At 37.1% G+C, this 19150-nt stretch overlaps 1 protein-coding gene across 1 annotated transcript; it reads right to left on the bottom strand.

The window, feature by feature from the left end:
- Positions 1 to 2822: 2822 nt before the first annotated feature.
- Positions 2823 to 18649, bottom strand: LOC117342380 (probable glutamate receptor). Its single transcript, XM_033904532.1, has 9 exons — positions 18399 to 18649; positions 17913 to 18029; positions 17436 to 17612; positions 13327 to 13418; positions 11497 to 11587; positions 7358 to 7685; positions 6883 to 7100; positions 6212 to 6477; positions 2823 to 4781 (listed from the first exon to the last, which is right to left on the bottom strand). The coding sequence occupies exons 1-9, from the start codon at positions 18483 to 18485 to the stop codon at positions 4460 to 4462; spliced, it is 1698 nt and encodes a 565-aa protein (XP_033760423.1). The 5' UTR covers positions 18486 to 18649; the 3' UTR covers positions 2823 to 4459.
- Positions 18650 to 19150: the final 501 nt, after the last annotated feature.

Here is a 19150-nt window from a genome sequence, read left to right as displayed (position 1 = left end):
AGGAATATAAAACTATGAAATGGAGTATTTTTTCACATTTTCAAAAAATATCTAAAATAGAAATATTTAATCACATTTTTTAAAACAAGTTTTTCTTGCTTCTTTTACATTGATTAATACTTTCTCGGCACTATTGGGTCTCCTATAAAACCATGACTTAGCGTACGTACATAATGGGGAATAGAGATTTGATTCAAAAGTCGATGTTCTTGCTTATATTAATTAGTTAGGGCTTTTAAGGAAAACTTTGCATTTATGTATATTCCAAATACAGAAAAACAAGATAACAATGAATTGACAACGGTTTATTACAAAACATATTGACATATATATAAGCATCATCGAACACATGCATGGGTACGAGAAAAAGTACACAATCTTAACCATTTCAGACTTAATAAAAGGTGGGGTTGGTAGAACGACGCAATAAATAAACATAACTTTCAGCGGATTTTTAAATCTTTAAACCGCTACTAGTCATAAAGTTATAAATGGATTTGAACTTAATTTGGTCAGAAACATCGTTGACAGAAGGGGAACATATTTCGCGTAAATGGTGACTATTATCCCCAAGGGGCTAAAGGGGCAGTGCCCAATAGTATAGATAGAGGTAATTCCTTTAAATCGCTACTTTTCATCAAGTTATGAATGGATTTTAACTCAATTTAGTAAGAAGCATCCTTGGAGAAAGGGGAACAGATTTATATAAATGGTTGATGTGACCCTCAAACCCATAACCATGTATAGCATCGCTCGAGATTAACGAATAAACACAATTCTGATGTAAAAATAGGCCTAAGGGTTTTTCCGCACCCTAAATGACTTCGTTTATTTAAACACAATCATGTTGTAAAAACAATCCTTGAGGTCTTTCAGACCCTAAATGAGTCTGGACTTCGTTATTTCTTTAAAACAGTTGGGATCCCCACACTTTAACTATATATAGCATTGTTCGAGATCGACAAATAAAGCTACGTATTACTGAATTAAGCATGAACATTATTTTGACGTTTGATCAAATCCAACAGGGTGAGCGATACAGGCCCCATGGGCCTCTTGTTTTTACTAAGAAGCGTGAAAAATGCATGGGGTATGATTATAATGTATAGTAGAAAAATTCTTGGTGGAACATTTAGCATCACTATCAACTCCCGCAAGGATGAGGATAAATGCAAAATCATTGCAATGACCTTAGCTGTTAATAGGACGTTAAACAAAATAAACCAAACCAATCATTGCAATAAAAAGGGTTTAACAAGAGATCCCAGAGGGATCTTGGCGCCCACCATTGAATGATCTTCATAGGTTCCATGTCAGATTGATCTTTTCTCTACTTTTCCCTTCATTTTACTAATCTGTGCAAATTGAGACATCCCTCCAGTAGTTTTCAAACAAGGGAATCCTAGCTATATAAGAAATTTGAGATTTAACGATAATGGCTGTTTGTTTGCCAGGTTGTTTTCAGGACAGACTGGTCCAAAAATGCAATACAAGGGACCAAGGGGAACCTACTTATGAAATTTAAGAAAGATCCATTCAGTACTTTGAGAAATAGAGATAACAAACTTCAATTGTCAAAATCCAAGATGGCGGTCTGTCGGCCATATTGTTTTCCAATTGATCTCAAAATGCAATAAGCATAACGAGGCACCAAGGGGAACCTCCATATGAAATTTGAGAACGATCCCTTTAATACTTTCTCAGAAATAGTGATAACAAACTTCAACTGTCAAAATCCAAGATGGCTGCCTTTCGGCCATGTTGTTTTCAGATTGGTCTCAAAACGCAATATGCATAACTAGGCACCAAGGGAAACTTACATATGAAATTTGAGAAAGATCCCTTAAATACTTTCTCAGAAATAGCGATAACAAACTTCAATTGTCAAAATCCAAGATGGCTGCCTGTCGGCCATGTTGTTTTCAGATTGGTCTCAAAACGCAATATGCATAACTAGGCACCAAGGGAAACCTACATCTGCAATTTCAGAAAGATCCATCCAGTACATTCTCAGAAATAGCGATAACAAACTTCAATTGTCAAAATCCAAGATGGCTGCCTGTTGGCCATGTTGTTTTCGGATTGGTCTCAAAACGCAATATGCATAACTAGGACCAAGGAAAACCTACATCTGATATTTCAGAAAGATCCATTCAGTACTTTCTCAGAAATAGTGATAACAAACTTCAATTGTCAAAATCCAAGATGGCTGCCTGTCGGCCATGTTGTTTTCAGATTGGTCTCAAATCGCAATATGCATAACTAGGCACCAAGGGGAACCTACATGTGAAATTTGAGAAAGATCCCTTCAGTACTTTCTCAGAAATAGCGATAACAAACTTCAATTGTCAAAATCCAAGATGGATGCCTATCGGCCATGTTGTTTTCGGATTAGTCTCAAAACGCAATATGCATAACTAGGCACCAAGGGGAACCTTCATATGAAATTTCAGAAAGATCCCTTCAGTACTTTCTCAGAAATAGCGATAACAAACTTCAATTGTCAAAATCCAAGATGGCTGCCTGTCGGCCATGTTGTTTACCGATTGGTCTCAAAACGCAATATGCATAACTAGGCACCAAGGGGAACCTTCATATGAAATTTGAGAAAGATCCCTTCAGTACTTTCTCAGAAATAGCGATAACAAACTTCAATTGCCAAAATCCAAGATGGCTGCCTGTCGGCCATGTTGTTTTCCGATTGGTCTCAAAATGCAATATGCATAACTAGGCACCAAGGGGAACCTACATATGAAATTTCAGAAAGATCCATTCAATACTTTCTGAGAAATAGCGATAACAAGAATTGTTTACGGAAGTTATAAATGGATTTGAACTTAATTTGGTCAGAAACATCGTTGACAGAAGGGGAACATATTTCGCGTAAATGGTGACTATTATCCCCAAGGGGCTAAAGGGGCAGGGCCCAATAGTGTAGATAGAGGTAATTCCTTTAAATCGCTACTTTTCATCAAGTTATGAATGGATTTTAACTCAATTTAGTCAGAAGCATCCTTGGAGAAAGGGGAACAGATTTTCATAAATGGTTGATGTGACCCTCAAACCCATAACCATGTATAGCATCGCTCGAGATTAACGAATAAACACAATTCTGATGTAAAAATAGGCCTAAGGGTTTTTCCGCACCCTAAATGACTTCGTTTATTTAAACACAATCATGTTGTAAAAACAATTCTTGAGGTCTTTCAGACCCTAAGAGAGTCTGGACTTCGTTATTTCTTTAAAACAGTTGGGATCCCCTCACTATAACTATATATAGCATTGTTCGAGATCGACAAATAAAGCTACGTATAAATGAATTAAGCATGAACATTATTTTGACGTTTGATCAAATCCAACAGGGTGAGCGATACAGGCCCCATGGGCCTCTTGTTTTTACTAAGAAGCGTGAAAAATGCATGGGGTATGATTATAATGTATAGTAGAAAAATTCTTGGTGGAACATTTAGCATCACTATCAACTCCCGCAAGGATGAGGATAAATGCAAAATCATTGCAATGACCTTAGCTGTTAATAGGACGTTAAACAAAATAAACCAAACCAATCATTGCAATAAAAAGGGTTTAAAAGTATGTACGGCGATTGTCTCTGTGTCATCGAGGTTTGCTTCAATTAAGAGTAATTAATTATATAAATATTGATTTATTTTGCAACGGTATTAAACAAAATCTTACAATAATATCATATTCTGTAAAACGAAGTTTAAAATCAGTTGCCGGAAATGATAACGCTATTGCACCGCGATCTGCTTTTCTATTGCAAGTAATCCGGTATATCTAGGAACCAAGCAAAATATATGACAATGAGCTGTTGAAAGGACGTTAGAAAAAAAAACATGGTAACGAGATACGTCTTTGATTGATAACAAATTTAGTTGCCGTCTGCTTTGGTTGATAATGGTCCTATCACAGCATTTGTCGTTTAAGGAAGGTCTATCGTGGGTTTTGGGAGGTGGCGGTTTGTGTTTGTCTCCTTATGATAGGGGATACTGATACTCGCTACTCGGTCACAACAACTGACAACGGGAACACCAGTCATCCCACTCTATAAGAAGGTATAGCAACTATGATTTCTATGGACCCTGGTATTTCTCTGCCAGGGGACAGAACCAAAGCTTTCCTCGTAGTGTCGAATTCTCAATTAAAGGCCCTGTCATGGGATACATTAGGAAGCATTAATTTGCTAGAAAGATAAGATCACAAGTTTAGTCGCATCTTACTGTGCCTGCATTTGGCGGTAGCAGAACAAACGCCCACCTGCAGGACAGAAGTTCTCCGGCTATAAATGCAATAATCATGCATATCGTAACATAAAAATGCAGGGGTCATCTGCCCGACCAATTGGATTTTCTCTGCTTTTCTCTCAAGTAAGACCCCTTACGCGCTTCCATCTTGGTCAGCAAGAGTGATTAAAGTAAGTTGACAAAACTGTCGTAAACTAATCTTTCATTTCATGGAAATTGGAACCAATGTATTGAACATTATTGGTACCACTAGTTAACTCCGTCTCATTATCTGGGTTAGCTCCGTTTAACCTCCGACATGGCACTCTTGTTTGATACCAAAACGCAACCTTTTCCATGATAATTATTAGTGTTGCCAGTGTCAGTCCAATACCAATAAGATAAAACGCACTCTGCACATCTATCAATGTAATAGTTTTTGCTGCTGTCACCAACTCGCCGTCACAGAAGTTTCTCTGGGGCCACCAGCGGGATTTCCATATGTGTAATAGCCCGCTCTCGTGTACATGAAGTAGTCTGAAAAAGAATATTCAAATTAACTTCCTTTGTTTTATTAAATGTAATTCTTCGTATATGATTATCCAATATCTCGTTAACACGTAAAAAGCCAACGGATACGGTTATTCTCCAATTTGGAGTTTGCTCATGGGAAAGCATTTAAGGAAAGTTCCTTAACTAAGATAGTTTCTTTAAAAATTGAAGACAAGAGAGTTGAAGTTAGGGGACGGTGGTGCAACGTTGGCAAGATGGGTATAGACGGTTCCCTTTATCCTCGAACGGCTTATCGAGAGGGATATAACATGTCCTTAATTATTAACTGTTAATAGCTCGTGTATAGATTAAATAGAGACCGGACATCAATTGAGCTTGGCCCGTCGTCCAGCGTCAAAGTTCCATTTAAACACCTTTTTATCATATCCAAGCGTCACAGATAACTAATACTAAGTCTGTAGCATGCTGGGATAAAAAGCACGTTTGTTTGAATTTGTGACCTTTACCTTCATTCAATATCACATGGTTCAAAAAGGCTAAAATGCTTAAATGACCTATAAATAACAAAGAGTCACAGCGACTCGATATGAGTCTTGTAGCATGTATGGATAAACGGCTACAAACTTTGTCAAAATGAATGATATTGACCTACATTTAAGGTCACAGAGGTCAAATGGGCTTAAATCTATAAACAATGATTAATCAAGCGACTCCGAGACCTGATATTAGACGAATAGTATGCTTAAATGAAAGACTAGAAAATGCATTGACATGAATAAACCTAGCCTACTTCGATATATGAATAAAGTGGTAATCAGCGTAGTATCTGCAGACATGAACTAGATCAGCTGAAAAAATGCTGTAATATCAAGTGAGCAATACAGGCCCAGTGTACCTCTTGATTTTCTAAAGTTATCAAAAAGAACAAGCTTTTATGAAATACCATATAAAACAACCACGAGTTTGTGTTACCTGTTTCTGTCACAATAGAAAAGCTATACTGACGACGAAATGACCCGTTTTGTCACAACGTGTATTCTTTTCACATGTTTATGAAAGCAAGAAGTTAGTAAAAATTAATATAAAAAACGAATTATCAGAGTTGCGAACTACTTTTTATGTAGCATCCATTTCGCGATTCGTTAAGCCAATCAAAACGTAACGAACCACGTGGTTAAAGATAGTCTCAGGTCGAAGGTCACCTTAAAAATCATCAAATAAAAACGTATTTAGAGTTTATTTCACGTGTGGTGTGAACTGTTTTGTTATTCAATTGTTGTAATGATTTAGGAGTTGAATAATACTCAATTATTGTGGTAGAAATATAGTTAAACGTTTACCTTAACAATGTATTATTGCGCCAGATGCTGCTGAATTTGCTTCCTCATTTTGGCGAATTTTAATAGAACATACTATACTGCTCTAATCATTATTGTGTCCAATGTTATACTTACTCGTCGGAAAACATTTTTGTATAAGGCGAAAAATTTGGAAGTCCAAAGGCGTATTGCAATGGCATGAACTCATCATCCGACATTAGGAGAGAACATTCTTTTGCCATCTTTACTTCCATTTGCGTCTGATCTCCAATGTAGGCATATCCACCTCCAAGAACCTTTTTAAAGTGTTCAGAAGGTTTTGAGCTTAAAATACTGGCATCTGAAGAATTAAACTCCTTCATCTTTGCCCATACCTTCATTAAATCGGGAGCGCGAGTCTCCTGACAAACAGAAAGAAATAATTGTTATCATGAAAATATCAACAGTATATGAACTCCACAATCTCTGAACTATATGCATGCAATATTCCATTTCAATGACATACTAAGATACAGTTCTATTTAACTTACTAATAATATCAATGAGACATCTAGACTTTATAACAACCTATTCATTTAGATATTTTAATATAGTGGAAATATCCACTTTTCCTAACAGCTCTTTCATACTATGAATAGGGTTACAGGTTATAGAAACCTTAAGGAGGTAAACTACAATTTCCTTGTATGATAAGACGATTGTGTTGGCAGACCTGGGGACATCTGGAAAGTTATCACGAAGTGCAAGGTAGTTTAAATTATCCCTAGATGACATACTTTAAGTTTCAGTGTTACTGATATATTTACGTCAAATGCCGTGATCCATGAACTCCCTCCTACAGTGCCCCAGCGGTAATTGTCCTGCTGGAGCATGTCCACCACAGTAGAGAAGGGTGGCTTGTCTTTGTTGACAGTGAGGAAGGCAATAAGGTTGCCACTATATGTTGCCATCATAATGATACAGAAAAGCCACCAGGAGCTTAGCAAGATACGGCCAGTCTGTGATCGTGGAAGGTGTTCTCCCCCTACAAATATCATCTTAGGGAGAAATGCAAAGCATGCACATTTGATATGGTGAAGAAACTAACTTATCTGAAAGTTTATATTTTCAACCATAGACCAAATAGATTTTAAAAAAGAAGGTTAAAATGTATCCATAGAATGAGACGATTTATTAACTTTTACATGAACAGAACAGGTGTGGATACATTCCCTGTCGTTTTTAATCAGACATATATAGTCTTTTCAAACCACCAAGAAGGTTAACGTGACCTGGTCATACCTTGTGTGAGTAGGGCCCCATACACATACCAAAATGCGTCCTGGTAGGTGTGTAGGCCACTTTTCTCTTCTCTATCGTCATCTCCAACACAACACGGACTGAATCGCTCGAACAGAAAAAGCAAAAGGGACACCACCGGAATGGAAATACAAACACATAACAGAAGTACTTCACTGAACGGATCTATAAGAGTCCGCCATTTTGTTAGATTTGGATCTGTTTTCTTCATTAGAATTGTGGTGTAGTCCATATAAAACGAGTAGGTGAAATCCATTACCTCCTCGCGCTGGGCTTGTGTCGTCAGTGGGGCAGCTACGATATCGATTTCCTGTATTTAACACAAGATTGAAATGAAACGATTTTAATATTTTTAGGCTCGTTGACAGTTTTGAGTCATTTAGAGTCATACATTCTCATACGTCTATAATGTTTGTTTACTTATTGAGGCGTATCGCATGTAATATGCTATTTACCGTTGAGCACATCGTATTGGATTGGATTGTTATAAAATAGTTTCTATAACCATGTAACATGCAAACGCCAGCCTATTCGAAACATTTACCATACACGAATGATGAACTATCCGAAAGCCGTCATCCTTGATCCAAAAGATATGACTTACCAAAACATTTATCTTTGAAGTATGTACGTGTTTGAACCCACATATCTGTACATATTTCGTTTATTGTTGCTTTGCTCCATACCGTTTTTAGTTTACCATTATGGCCCTTATGACGTGTAAAGTGGTGATGAGCATTCGAAATTAAACAAGGATGGATAGTATTGCAACAACAATACAAAGTCCCCTGCCTGACCTAGGAGTGCACCTGTTCATTTCCCATTTTTAAACTGTTATACTGATCATGTATACAAAGTTTCGTTGTAATTGGAGCAGTACTTTAGGAGGAGTTGTCCGGACAAGCCGGCGGCCATTTTGAAAAATATTAAAAAAAAAAAAAAAAAATGCACAACTGCATGTTTTTCTGATAATGTATACCAAGTTTCGTTAAAATTGGAGTAGTACTTTAGGAGTTGTCCGGACAAGCCTCAACCAATGAGAAGCCGGCGGCCATTTTGAAAAATGTTTTTTTCGAAAAAAAATGTGGGATGCACAACTACATGTTATACTGATAAGGCATACCAAGTTTCATTAAAATCGGAGTAGTACTTTAAGAGGAGTTGTCCGGACAAGCCTCAACCAATGAGAAGCCGGCGGTCATTTTGAAAAAAAAAATTTCGGAAAAAAAATGTGGGATGCACAACTACATGTTATACTGATCATGTATACCAAGTTTCGTTAAAATCGGAGTAGTACTTTAAGAGCAGTTGTCCAGACAAGCCTCAACCAATGAGAAGCCGGCGGCCATTTTGAAAAATGTTTTTTTTCGAAAAAAAATGTCGGATGCACAACTACATGTTATACTGATAAGGCATACCAAGTTTCATTAAAATCGGAGTAGTACTTTAAGAGGAGTTGTCCGGACAAGCCTCAACCAATGAGAAGCCGACGGTCATTTTGAAGAAAAAAATGTTTTCGGGGAAAAAAATGTGGGATGCACAACTACATGTTATACTGATCATGTATACTAAGTTTCGTTAAAATCGGAGTAGTACTTTAGAAGTAGTTGTCCGGACAACTGTTGCGTGACAGACAGACGGACGGACGGACAGACAGACAGACGGACGGAGGGTAAACCTAAAGTCGCCCCGTTTTTCAAACGACAGGGGACTAATAAAGCAAGTAAAGATTGTAATGGGGAGCATAACAGATACTCCCTCCCCCAACTCCCCCGAAGTTGTACCATTATGTTCATCATCCCTCTTACCTATATATAAATTCTAAAATTAAACCATAGCAATTTAGCTTTTACTATGTTGTTCGGCATATCTCAGACCGTACGTGCTAATATTCATCTTAATCTAACAATATCTAGATTTTCACTTCTGAAGAGGCCTCCGTTTACCATAGTAATATACAGTTTTTGTAGATGCTCATTCTAGATTTTAATTAGATTGGAAATCACATTACTTATTTGATAGAGTTGTGCCCCTCTGTTTTCCTCTCCATCTTATTCTAGCATTCATATTTTCGGTTTGTTATGCACTTGATACGCATCTGATGAGAATGTCAAGATATAATAAATGCACAAGGAAGCTGAGAATTACAACAAGAGGCCCAATCGGCCTGTATCGCTCATCTGGCTATACAGCAACTTTGAAGTTGATTGAGGCCATTTCTACAGATACTATGCTGATTACCTCTTTATTCAAATATCATAGTAAGCTAGGTTTATTCATATTCATATTAATACATTTTCTAGCCCTTCATTCCAGCATTTTATTGGCCTAATATCAGGTCTCTGCGGCTCTTGGCTATTGCAAAATTATTGTTTACAGATTTAAGCCGATTTCACCCCTGTGACCTTGAATGTAGGTCAAGGTCATTCATTTGAACAAACTTGGTAGCCCTTCAGCCCAGCATGCTACAAGCCTAATATCAAGACCCTGGGCCTCTTGGTTATTAAGAAGTCATTTGAAGAGTATAGCCTATTTGCCCATGTGACCTTGAATGAAGGTCAAGGTCATTTATTTGAACAAACTTTGTAGTCATTCATCCGAGCATGCTACCGGCCCAATATCAAGTCCCTAGGCTTCTTGGTTATTAAGAAGAAGTTGGTTGAAGATTTTAGTCTATTTGACCCATATGACCTTGAATGAAGGCCAAGGTCATTTATTTGAACAAACTTTGTAGCCCTTTACCCCAGCATGCTACAGGCCCAATATCAAATCCCTGGGTCTCTCGGTTATTGAGAAGAAGTCGTTTGAAGATTATAGCCTAATTTACCCATGTGATCTTGAATGAAGGTCAAGGTCATTTATTTGAACAAAATGTGTAGCCCTTCACTCCAGGATGCTACATGCCCAATACCATGTCCCTGGGCCTCTTGGGTATTGAGAAGAAGTCGTTTGAAGATTATAGCCTATTTGGCCCATGTGACCTTTGAATGAAGGTCAAGGTCATTTATTTGAACAAACTTTGTAGCCCTTTACCCCAGCATGCTACAGGCCCAATATCAAGTCCCTGGGTCTCTTGGTTATTAAGAAGAAGTTGTTTTAATGAAAAAGTTGACGCCAGACGGCCGGACGGACGGACGACGGACGCCGCACCACGGCATAAGCTCACTTGCCCTTCGGGCAGGTGAGCTAAAAAGTGAACCATGTAGAAAAGGCTTCAAAATAGTAATTCTCTATGTGGTTTAATCATAAAAGATTAGAGTTCAAGTTTGAACCACGTGTCGATTTATTTTTTTGCTTCGGTCATGACCCTTTTGTACATAGGAATGTCTAATTATTTGGAATACTTAATTCATTATGTTAACCACATATTTATGAGGCTTTATCATAATGGAATACAGTAGAGTCCATATCCTGTGTCTATATATATATTTTGATATTTTGCTAGAGTTATGTTTCTTCGTACATAAGAAATTCCTTTTCCCGACTTCTTTTCTCTACCTTTTTGCAATACCGATCAATCTAATTCCAATCTAGATGGTCATTCTCACTACGTTACATGTAACGTAGTGAGAATGACAATCTAGATTGGAATTAGATTGCAATACCAATGTGGCTTTTGGAACCCTATTAGAAATTGTATTTTAGTTTGCTGGGGTTATGGCCCTTTGCACACAGAACATTTTGAAAATAAGTTTTTTTTTATTTCAGTCTAAAGGTTCTTTTCGGGACTTCTGAACAACTTAAAAAAAGCTGTTGGTCTGTATTACAAGATTTGAGTTACCATAGCCACTTTTTATCTTAAACTATTCGTGAATGTACCAATATATATTTACATTTTTTCATCTTTCTTTGTTTGTTTTTGTGGCCCTAGTGACCTTTTGTATTCTTAATGGGTCGTAAGAACTAATAACTAACTAACGCCGTTCGGCTCTAAATGGGTATTGCTTTTGATCGACAATGCCATCATAACACAATCTAAAACAATTACCAGGCATTTTAACATTCATATTATCCAATAATGATAGACGTTCAACTATACAGTCTATTAATTCTTCTTATATGTTATGTGAGTCTTCGCTTTGGTTGTTCAGTTGTTTTTTCTCTTATGCATGACTGCTTACCCTTTTGGCCAATTGTCCCACCATGCCAGTCCATGTACCATTGGAATTAATCACGCCCCACTGTCTATCTGGAGGGAAACCGACCTCAAATCTTCAAATGTAAAGCAACGTGTTAAAATAATCGTATGCATATTGAACATAAACAAATATCAAAGCATAACATGACCTTTTTCGATTACAAATATACGGTAGATAATGTTTAGTTGCAACAATACAAAAACATTATTTGAAATGTGTGTAACGGGAAATTAGTTTTTTTATCTCTTAAAATAGCCGATGGCCCGTTTGACAGTTATGCATGTGTTTCCTATTTCTGGCTATGTACCAGTTTGCCTATGCAAGATTCATATGTAAGAAAATCGATCTTCCATAACATTTCGAGTAATCTGCGTTCAGGGGGAGGGGGACACTTTCCATTCCTTTTGCTTGGGCCTATATACATGTATTAAAGCTGCCATCTGTGTCAATATGCAACAATTCATTTAGAAATAGAAAACAAGACAATACAATTCTATTTCTTACGCTAAGGTAGTTTGCATGTTTGTCATTGGTCATAAAATCACAATGAACACTAAAGGACACCTTTGTATGTTGTCAAACACAAAACATTAAATGGTTCCGTGCACATAAGCATAACACTCCTATTCAAGGGACATTCGATATCGAATCGATATAACAAAAACGTTCTGTTTATTGTAATGAATTGTCCATGTGATTTCATACGACTACCTGCACGTAATCAATCGCCTTTCCAATGATCGTTGTCATTGATGGTTGAATCACAAGAATTGTCAAACGCTCTGGTATTTATTGGTATTGTACAATATATTTTAAATTTGATAGAAATGTGTTTCGTCTTTTAGAATTTTAGAATTATAAAAGCCTCAAATAACGAAAGCAGATAATTAAGATATTATACCAGATTTCAAATTGTATACGTGTTCCACAGTATTTCAACTTATAATATATAATGTCTGTCAAAAGAGAGAAATGGGCTTTTATAGGCAGATGACCTTTTAATACATGTTTAGTTACGATGTATTTTGCTACTTTGGAAAAAAGAGTATGCCTGTTATACTTGGATATTGTTATATATAGATGACCTTTACTGTTTTAAACTGCGTATATAACTTTCATTTGCACACAAAAAAAAGCTCACCAGAGATAAAGAAAACAATGAAACCGTCCGAGTTTTGGAGTTTTCCTCCATGCTCATTTGATATCGGCTGAATGTCATTTTTGTTAGATCATCAAAGACAGATATTCATATTTGGTACGGGGTTGGGAGCGACGGGTAGGGGATTGGGGATAGGTACATACGGTTCTCATTTGGGTACTTATATTACTTTATTTCAATTTCACCAGTTCGGTATGAAAATAAAATGTAGTTTTATCGTAAGGCGTAGTCTACATTAGTTCTGCCAAGTTCATCACAATAAGTATTTAATACAGCATATACTAAATGTACATCCTTATTTTGTTTATGGAATTGATATTCGAAAATTTCAAATATGAGACATATTAAATATGAGATAAGCCAGACAGAAAGAATATTATTAATGAGTTGTTATCAATGCTGTTGTGTATGTTAACACATTGATATACGTCGCCATACCTGACGCAAGTATCCTTTTGTACGCTATGAATGTTTAATAATTGATTGAAGGATAAAAAAAAACCTTTTCATGATTTTCTAAAATGACATTTGCAGATTTGACAATGGCAGTTCCATCATTGAATGGCTCTTGTATTATTTTGCTGTTCGAATACATAACAATGACTAGCTTGCAATAAGTAAACATATGCCATCGCAAAAAAAACAATACTGACGTAAAATTCAGACTTGTCGCAATGTGATCTAACAGGTCAATACACAGTCCATAGTAGGTATTGTTGTCGGAGGCAATGACGAACGGAGCCCACTACAAATAACAAACAAAACCATACATTATACAAGATGTAATTAGATAAAGTTAAGTAGTATTAAACCATAGATACGTCTAATTGGAAGTTCACGCTATTACAACAGGAATGTCGCAACCATATAACGTACACTATGATGTCCAAATAGGAGTAGGACGACTGATTTTTCGCGTTCACAGAATAATGTGTTTAAATAAGCTGTTCTCGAAAGAAGAAATTAATTAAGTTATCATTAAACCCCGTTATTGCGTTTGTTGTTGCCTTTATGTTCTTTTTTTATAATTATTTTACTACCCATTAACACGGCAAAGAATCATTAAGTATCTAAATTAGATAAAAAAAAAAATGTAAAGCACAGATGGTAAATCGTTCGAAAAATTTCACTCTAACGTATTAAATCAATTCCTTAATATACATACAAAACATTATACATAAAAGTTATTTCATTAATAAGAAAATTTGTTGAATTTCAATCCTCCACTGGATGTGAAATTGTATGCAAAAAAAAATCCAAAGATCAACAAGAGGCCTATGGGCCTTAAAATATTTTTACTCCGCACACATCAGTCCATTGGGGTCAATCGGGCCAACATTTGCATACCATCAAACTGCATTCTGAAACTGTAATTCTAATAAGTAAGAATTGATTCCAAAAGAAATCAAACTACTGAAAGTCAAAAATGTAATTACCCCATATAAACTATAGTATAGTTTATCCCCTCACCAGGGTCAAACATGAGACCCCAGGGTCGTAAATTTCACAACTTTGATAAAGCACGTCAAGACCCCTGCATCTATGAGGAGTATTTGATTCTAACTTATTTGAGTCTTGAGAAGATGTTTTCTTAAAATTTCAGTTAATTTGACCCATTTTTGTCCCCGCCAATCAGCCCCTGGGGGTCAGGCAGTGCCAACATGTGCATGCCATCAAACTGTCACTCAATCTTGCTAATTTTTAGCTCACCTGGACCGAAGGTCCGGTGAGCTTATGCCATGGTGCGGCGTCCGTCGTCCGTCAACATTTGCTTCAAATCGCTACTAGTCAAAAAGTTCTTATCGGATTTTGACCAAATTTAATCAGAAACATCCTTTGGGAAAGGGGAACAGATTTTGCATAAATGGTGACTCTGACCCCCAAGGGGCCAAAGGGGCGGGGCCTAATGGGGAAATAGAAGTAATTCCTTCAAATCGCTACTAGTCATAAAGTTATGAAAGGATTTGAACCCAATTTAGTCAGAAACATCCTTGGCGGAAGGGGAACAGATTTTGCATAAATGGTGACTCTGACCCCCAAGGGGCCAAAGAAGCGGGGCCCCATAGGGGGAAATAGAGGTAATTCCTTCAAATCACTACTAGTCATAAGGTTATCATTGGATTTGAACCCAATTTGGTCAGAAACATTCTTGGGGAAAGGGGAACAGATTTTGCATAAAAAGTGACTCTGACCCCCGAGGGGCCAAAGGGGTGGGGCCCCATAGGGGACATAGAGATAATTCCTTCAAATTGCTACTAGTCATAAAGTTATAAATGGATTTGAACCCAATTTGGTCAAACAAATCATTGGGGGAAGAGGAACAGATTTTGCATAAATGATGATTCTGACCCCTGAGGGGCCAAAGGGGCGGGGCCCCATAGGGGAAATAGAGGTAATTCCTTTAAATTGCTACTTGTCATAAAGTTATGAAAGGATTTTAACCAAAGTTGGTCAGAAACATCATTGGGGGAAGAGGAACAGATTTTGCATTAATGTTGTTTCTGACCCCCGAGGGCCCATAGGGGAAATAGAGGTAATTCTTTTAAATCGCTTCTAGTATTAAAGCTATGAATGGATGTTCTAAAAGCAATTCTTGAGGTCTTTCAGACCCTTAGAAAGTCTTGACTTCATTATTTCTTTAAAGCAGTTTGGATCCCCACACCATAACCATATATAGCATTGTTTGATTGACAAATAAAACGAATTGAACATGAACATTATTTTGACACTTGGTCTAATCCAACAAGGTGAGCGATACAGGCCCCATGGGCCTCTTGTTTAATCAATGAATTCCAATAGAAATCCTTGAAATAATACTAAAGTAAATTTTACCCCCTCCGCAGGGGCAAACGTGAAACTCCAGGGTCATTAAATTTACACTTCTTAGTAAAGCACCTTAAGACCCATCCATCTATGAAACGTATTTGATTCTACCTTATTTGGGTCTTAAGAGAAAGTTTCGAGATTTAAGTCAATTTGACCCCTACATGCATTGTCCTCTTAGTCCCCTGAGGGAAGGGACCTAATAATTCACAATTTTGGTTGACCTTTGGCTATAGGTTTCTGTTTAAGGGGTTTATAGGAAAAAGTCGAAAATTATTTACGGATGGACAAAGGGCGGGAAAAACTAATAACTAAGGAGAATCTATTCCCCAAATATGAAGTCCAGTGGCACGTAGTGTAGGACACAGAGCCAGACAATATTTTTCGTTGCTGTAAGACAAAGGTAAGACAAAGGTCAAAGTATCCTAATTGATGTCATTCGTGCCCTAAGTATGGAATACATTGTACCAGTGTCATATAGTGTAGGATATTAAGCGTTAAACAATAATAAAATAAATCATACCTTACCCGAACAAGATCATGTTCGAGTACAGACTAAACCATAGTGCCCAAGCCCCCGACGGGGGACTTATGAGCAAGAAAACCGGATAGGTCGGTATATCATAGTGAGCCTAGATATCCTTCGCTTATGTTACCAAGTACATTTGTACCAAAAGTCGATTGCTCCTCACTTGAACATATTATTGCCACCATCTTAGGATGTTAGTATTATAATTGGACGCTGTACCAGCCATAATGTGGGAATTGGATATTGATATAAATATAATTTTTACTTTTATTGGTTTGATAGCATTGTTTATATGTAGCGATTGGTTACCTGCTGTCTGTCATGTCACCAATCGTACAAGTACCATGTGGGATATTGTTTGCAAAATATGATCGATACTGTCGGATGAATCAATGTCCATACAGGGTTGCTGGACATTGTTTTGCTATTGAACGCATGTCGGCGCTGTTGTTTGGTTTGAGATCGATAAAATCAGAGAGACGTGCGTATGAGAAAGAATTCGTAGTGCCACCTGATCAACAGCTAACAGGTTAACAGCTGTCAGTTTGTAGATCTCTCAGAAATGAATTTTTCAGCAGAACTACACAAGCTTCAACAAACCCATCTATCTAAAAATGTTTCTATAACGGCTTACAAATAAATAATGATGTTGGTAGTCCTTTTAGCTTATTGGGAAGCTAATATTTGTGAGAGGTTATAATGAAAATCGATATATTGTACACGGGCCGACTAATAATGAAATGATTTCACCACTACCGACACGCTATCTTAGCAAAATAAAAAGCCACTAAATCATTTGTTCTGAACAACAGACGTGTTTTAATAGCTACTTGTATCGGTCGATATAGGTCGATAGCCTCACTTACTGAACTGAAACAATTCATGGAACATTACGAGTGGTTATAATAAACCTAACATACATATAATGAAACTACTTGATTGCTACCGACACGCTGCCGACATGACAGTGTAATTATTTAAACGTCAGTACATTAGCTGTATCATCAATCAGCATATTATGAGTGGGACGACTGGTTCGCCCGTTGTCAGTATAATGTGACCGGGTGGGGTGTGCAGCTGGGTGTCTTCGGCAGTATGCTTTTGTGAGGTAGTACTATAAATCGGCAAAAGTTCCGGCCTATCACAAGGAGACTTAACACGAACATACCGCAGCCTCCCAACACACACATACACATTCACCACACGCATGCATGTCGCACGCACGGGAGGCCGTCCTTAAATGACCTGAGCTGTTAATAGGACGTTAAACAAAATAAACAAAACCAAACCAATGTTCATCCTCCGGTACCCCCAGTTACCACCCATAGTATCTTTGTCACGCTATGAATTGATTTTCATATTGTGGCATAAAAAGGGTCAACACAGCCTACAAAGAAACATATTACCAACCTCCAGAGTAGACACCTTGAATTTGCGCTGGTTGAATCCAAACCTTGTATTAGGAAATATCTCTGCGTTGAAAGCAGTCTTCCCCGTTGTGTCCACATACCCCACATGACTCCAGCCACGTCCTCCGACCGTGAACATGAGCGTCTGTACGGGTGACCAGTGACATACCTGTATCTCCTGAAATGAAAGGGTATTTGTTGTGTATACTCAATTTGAACATTAGTTATAAAAGCCGGTGCTTTAAAAATAGTTACAAAGCTTCTTTTTTTTCTCTTGCTGAAGTCAGGGCGCAAAAAATACCTGCTGTCACTACAGACACTAAGACACTGCTGAATTTGGATTTCTTTCTAACAATGCTGTTTCGTTCTTATGATAACATGATTAAAAAGCAACATACTAATAGGAAATCATAAAACATCAAATCAACAGATGTATCTACATTGCTTGATCATAACGGTATAGTACAATATTACTTACAGAGTATATAAAATCCAGGATCAAGTCATTCATCTCAGATTTATTCATAGTTGTCGTTGTGCTATTTGAACCGATGTTATATAGAGCTTTTCGAACAAGTTGCTGCACATCTGTTGTCTTGAAACAAAAGTAAGCACATATATCCAAGGGTGATAATAAATATAATGCTACTGGCATATTTGTGGTTAATTAAATGCTTGACTGCGTGTTGTGTTAAGATACAAACAAGTATGATTGATTTAACAAACTGCACTGAATGCAAAATACAGAATCAATAAAAGTAACAAATTGACTTTTTATGAATTGAAATAAGACGTTAAATTCATGTTAAACTTCCTCATTATACATGTAAATAAGCGTTCGCGAACTTGGGTGCCGGTTTTATTTTTTTTAGCCCGATGTACCGGTGACTTTTGAGAACTTTGCATTTGCATTTTAGTACTATTTAATTGAGGTGTTTTAAATAAAGTTATAATAAAACCATACGCCATTTCTGTTGCCGACGAAAAACGTTGGAAGGAGGATAACGGCCACGTTGTCGATATTCACTGTGTATTCAAGTATGTTGTCCATATCACTATTGTCCTTCAGTAGAAACACAAGCCACAGCGAACGAATACTCAGTGACGACTTTCTCTCGTTGTTCCTAATATACTGGCCTGCCTACGAAAAAGATAACTTAAACAAGCAATTGGCATAGACAATTTGACAGGCTTTTCATCGACTCAGCGCAAAAGACCTAAAGGTTTAATTTGTTAAACGTAAAGACTCGCACAACTAATTAAGCCAATCAGCAGGTATTTCACCGGAACCAAGTCCCTGAAGAAAATGTGTCTCTTAGGTCTGAAGTTATTTCCTGAGTAAATGATAGTTGAAATGGGAATTTTCTATATACGAGAATAAAGAGTAGGGTCTTGAAATGTTGAAAATAAAAACAAATCACTCCTGGTATGAATAGAAATACTTACGATTCCATTTGTAAAAAAGGTTGGAATGAATTCCCCATGTTGGGGTTCCCCTGTCCACTGTATATATCAGGCTTAATGTCTGGTGTGCTCTTATATGTTATTACACCTATGGAATACCATCATTTTTCTGGCAGGGAAGTCTTCAAACTTTAATTTGATATCAATTTTAAAACATTTGAACTTCAAATGTGCGATTCAGGGGATGGAGTCATTGTTAATAACATATTGTAATGAGTCATTTTGAAGGATTCACGATTTCACGAAAATAAC

Source organism: Pecten maximus, chromosome 14 (assembly GCF_902652985.1).
Source record: "Pecten maximus chromosome 14, xPecMax1.1, whole genome shotgun sequence".
NCBI classification, from domain to species: domain Eukaryota; kingdom Metazoa; phylum Mollusca; class Bivalvia; order Pectinida; family Pectinidae; genus Pecten; species Pecten maximus.
Note: the sequence above shows the minus strand (reverse complement) of the source record. Positions and strands in the feature narration are given on the sequence as shown.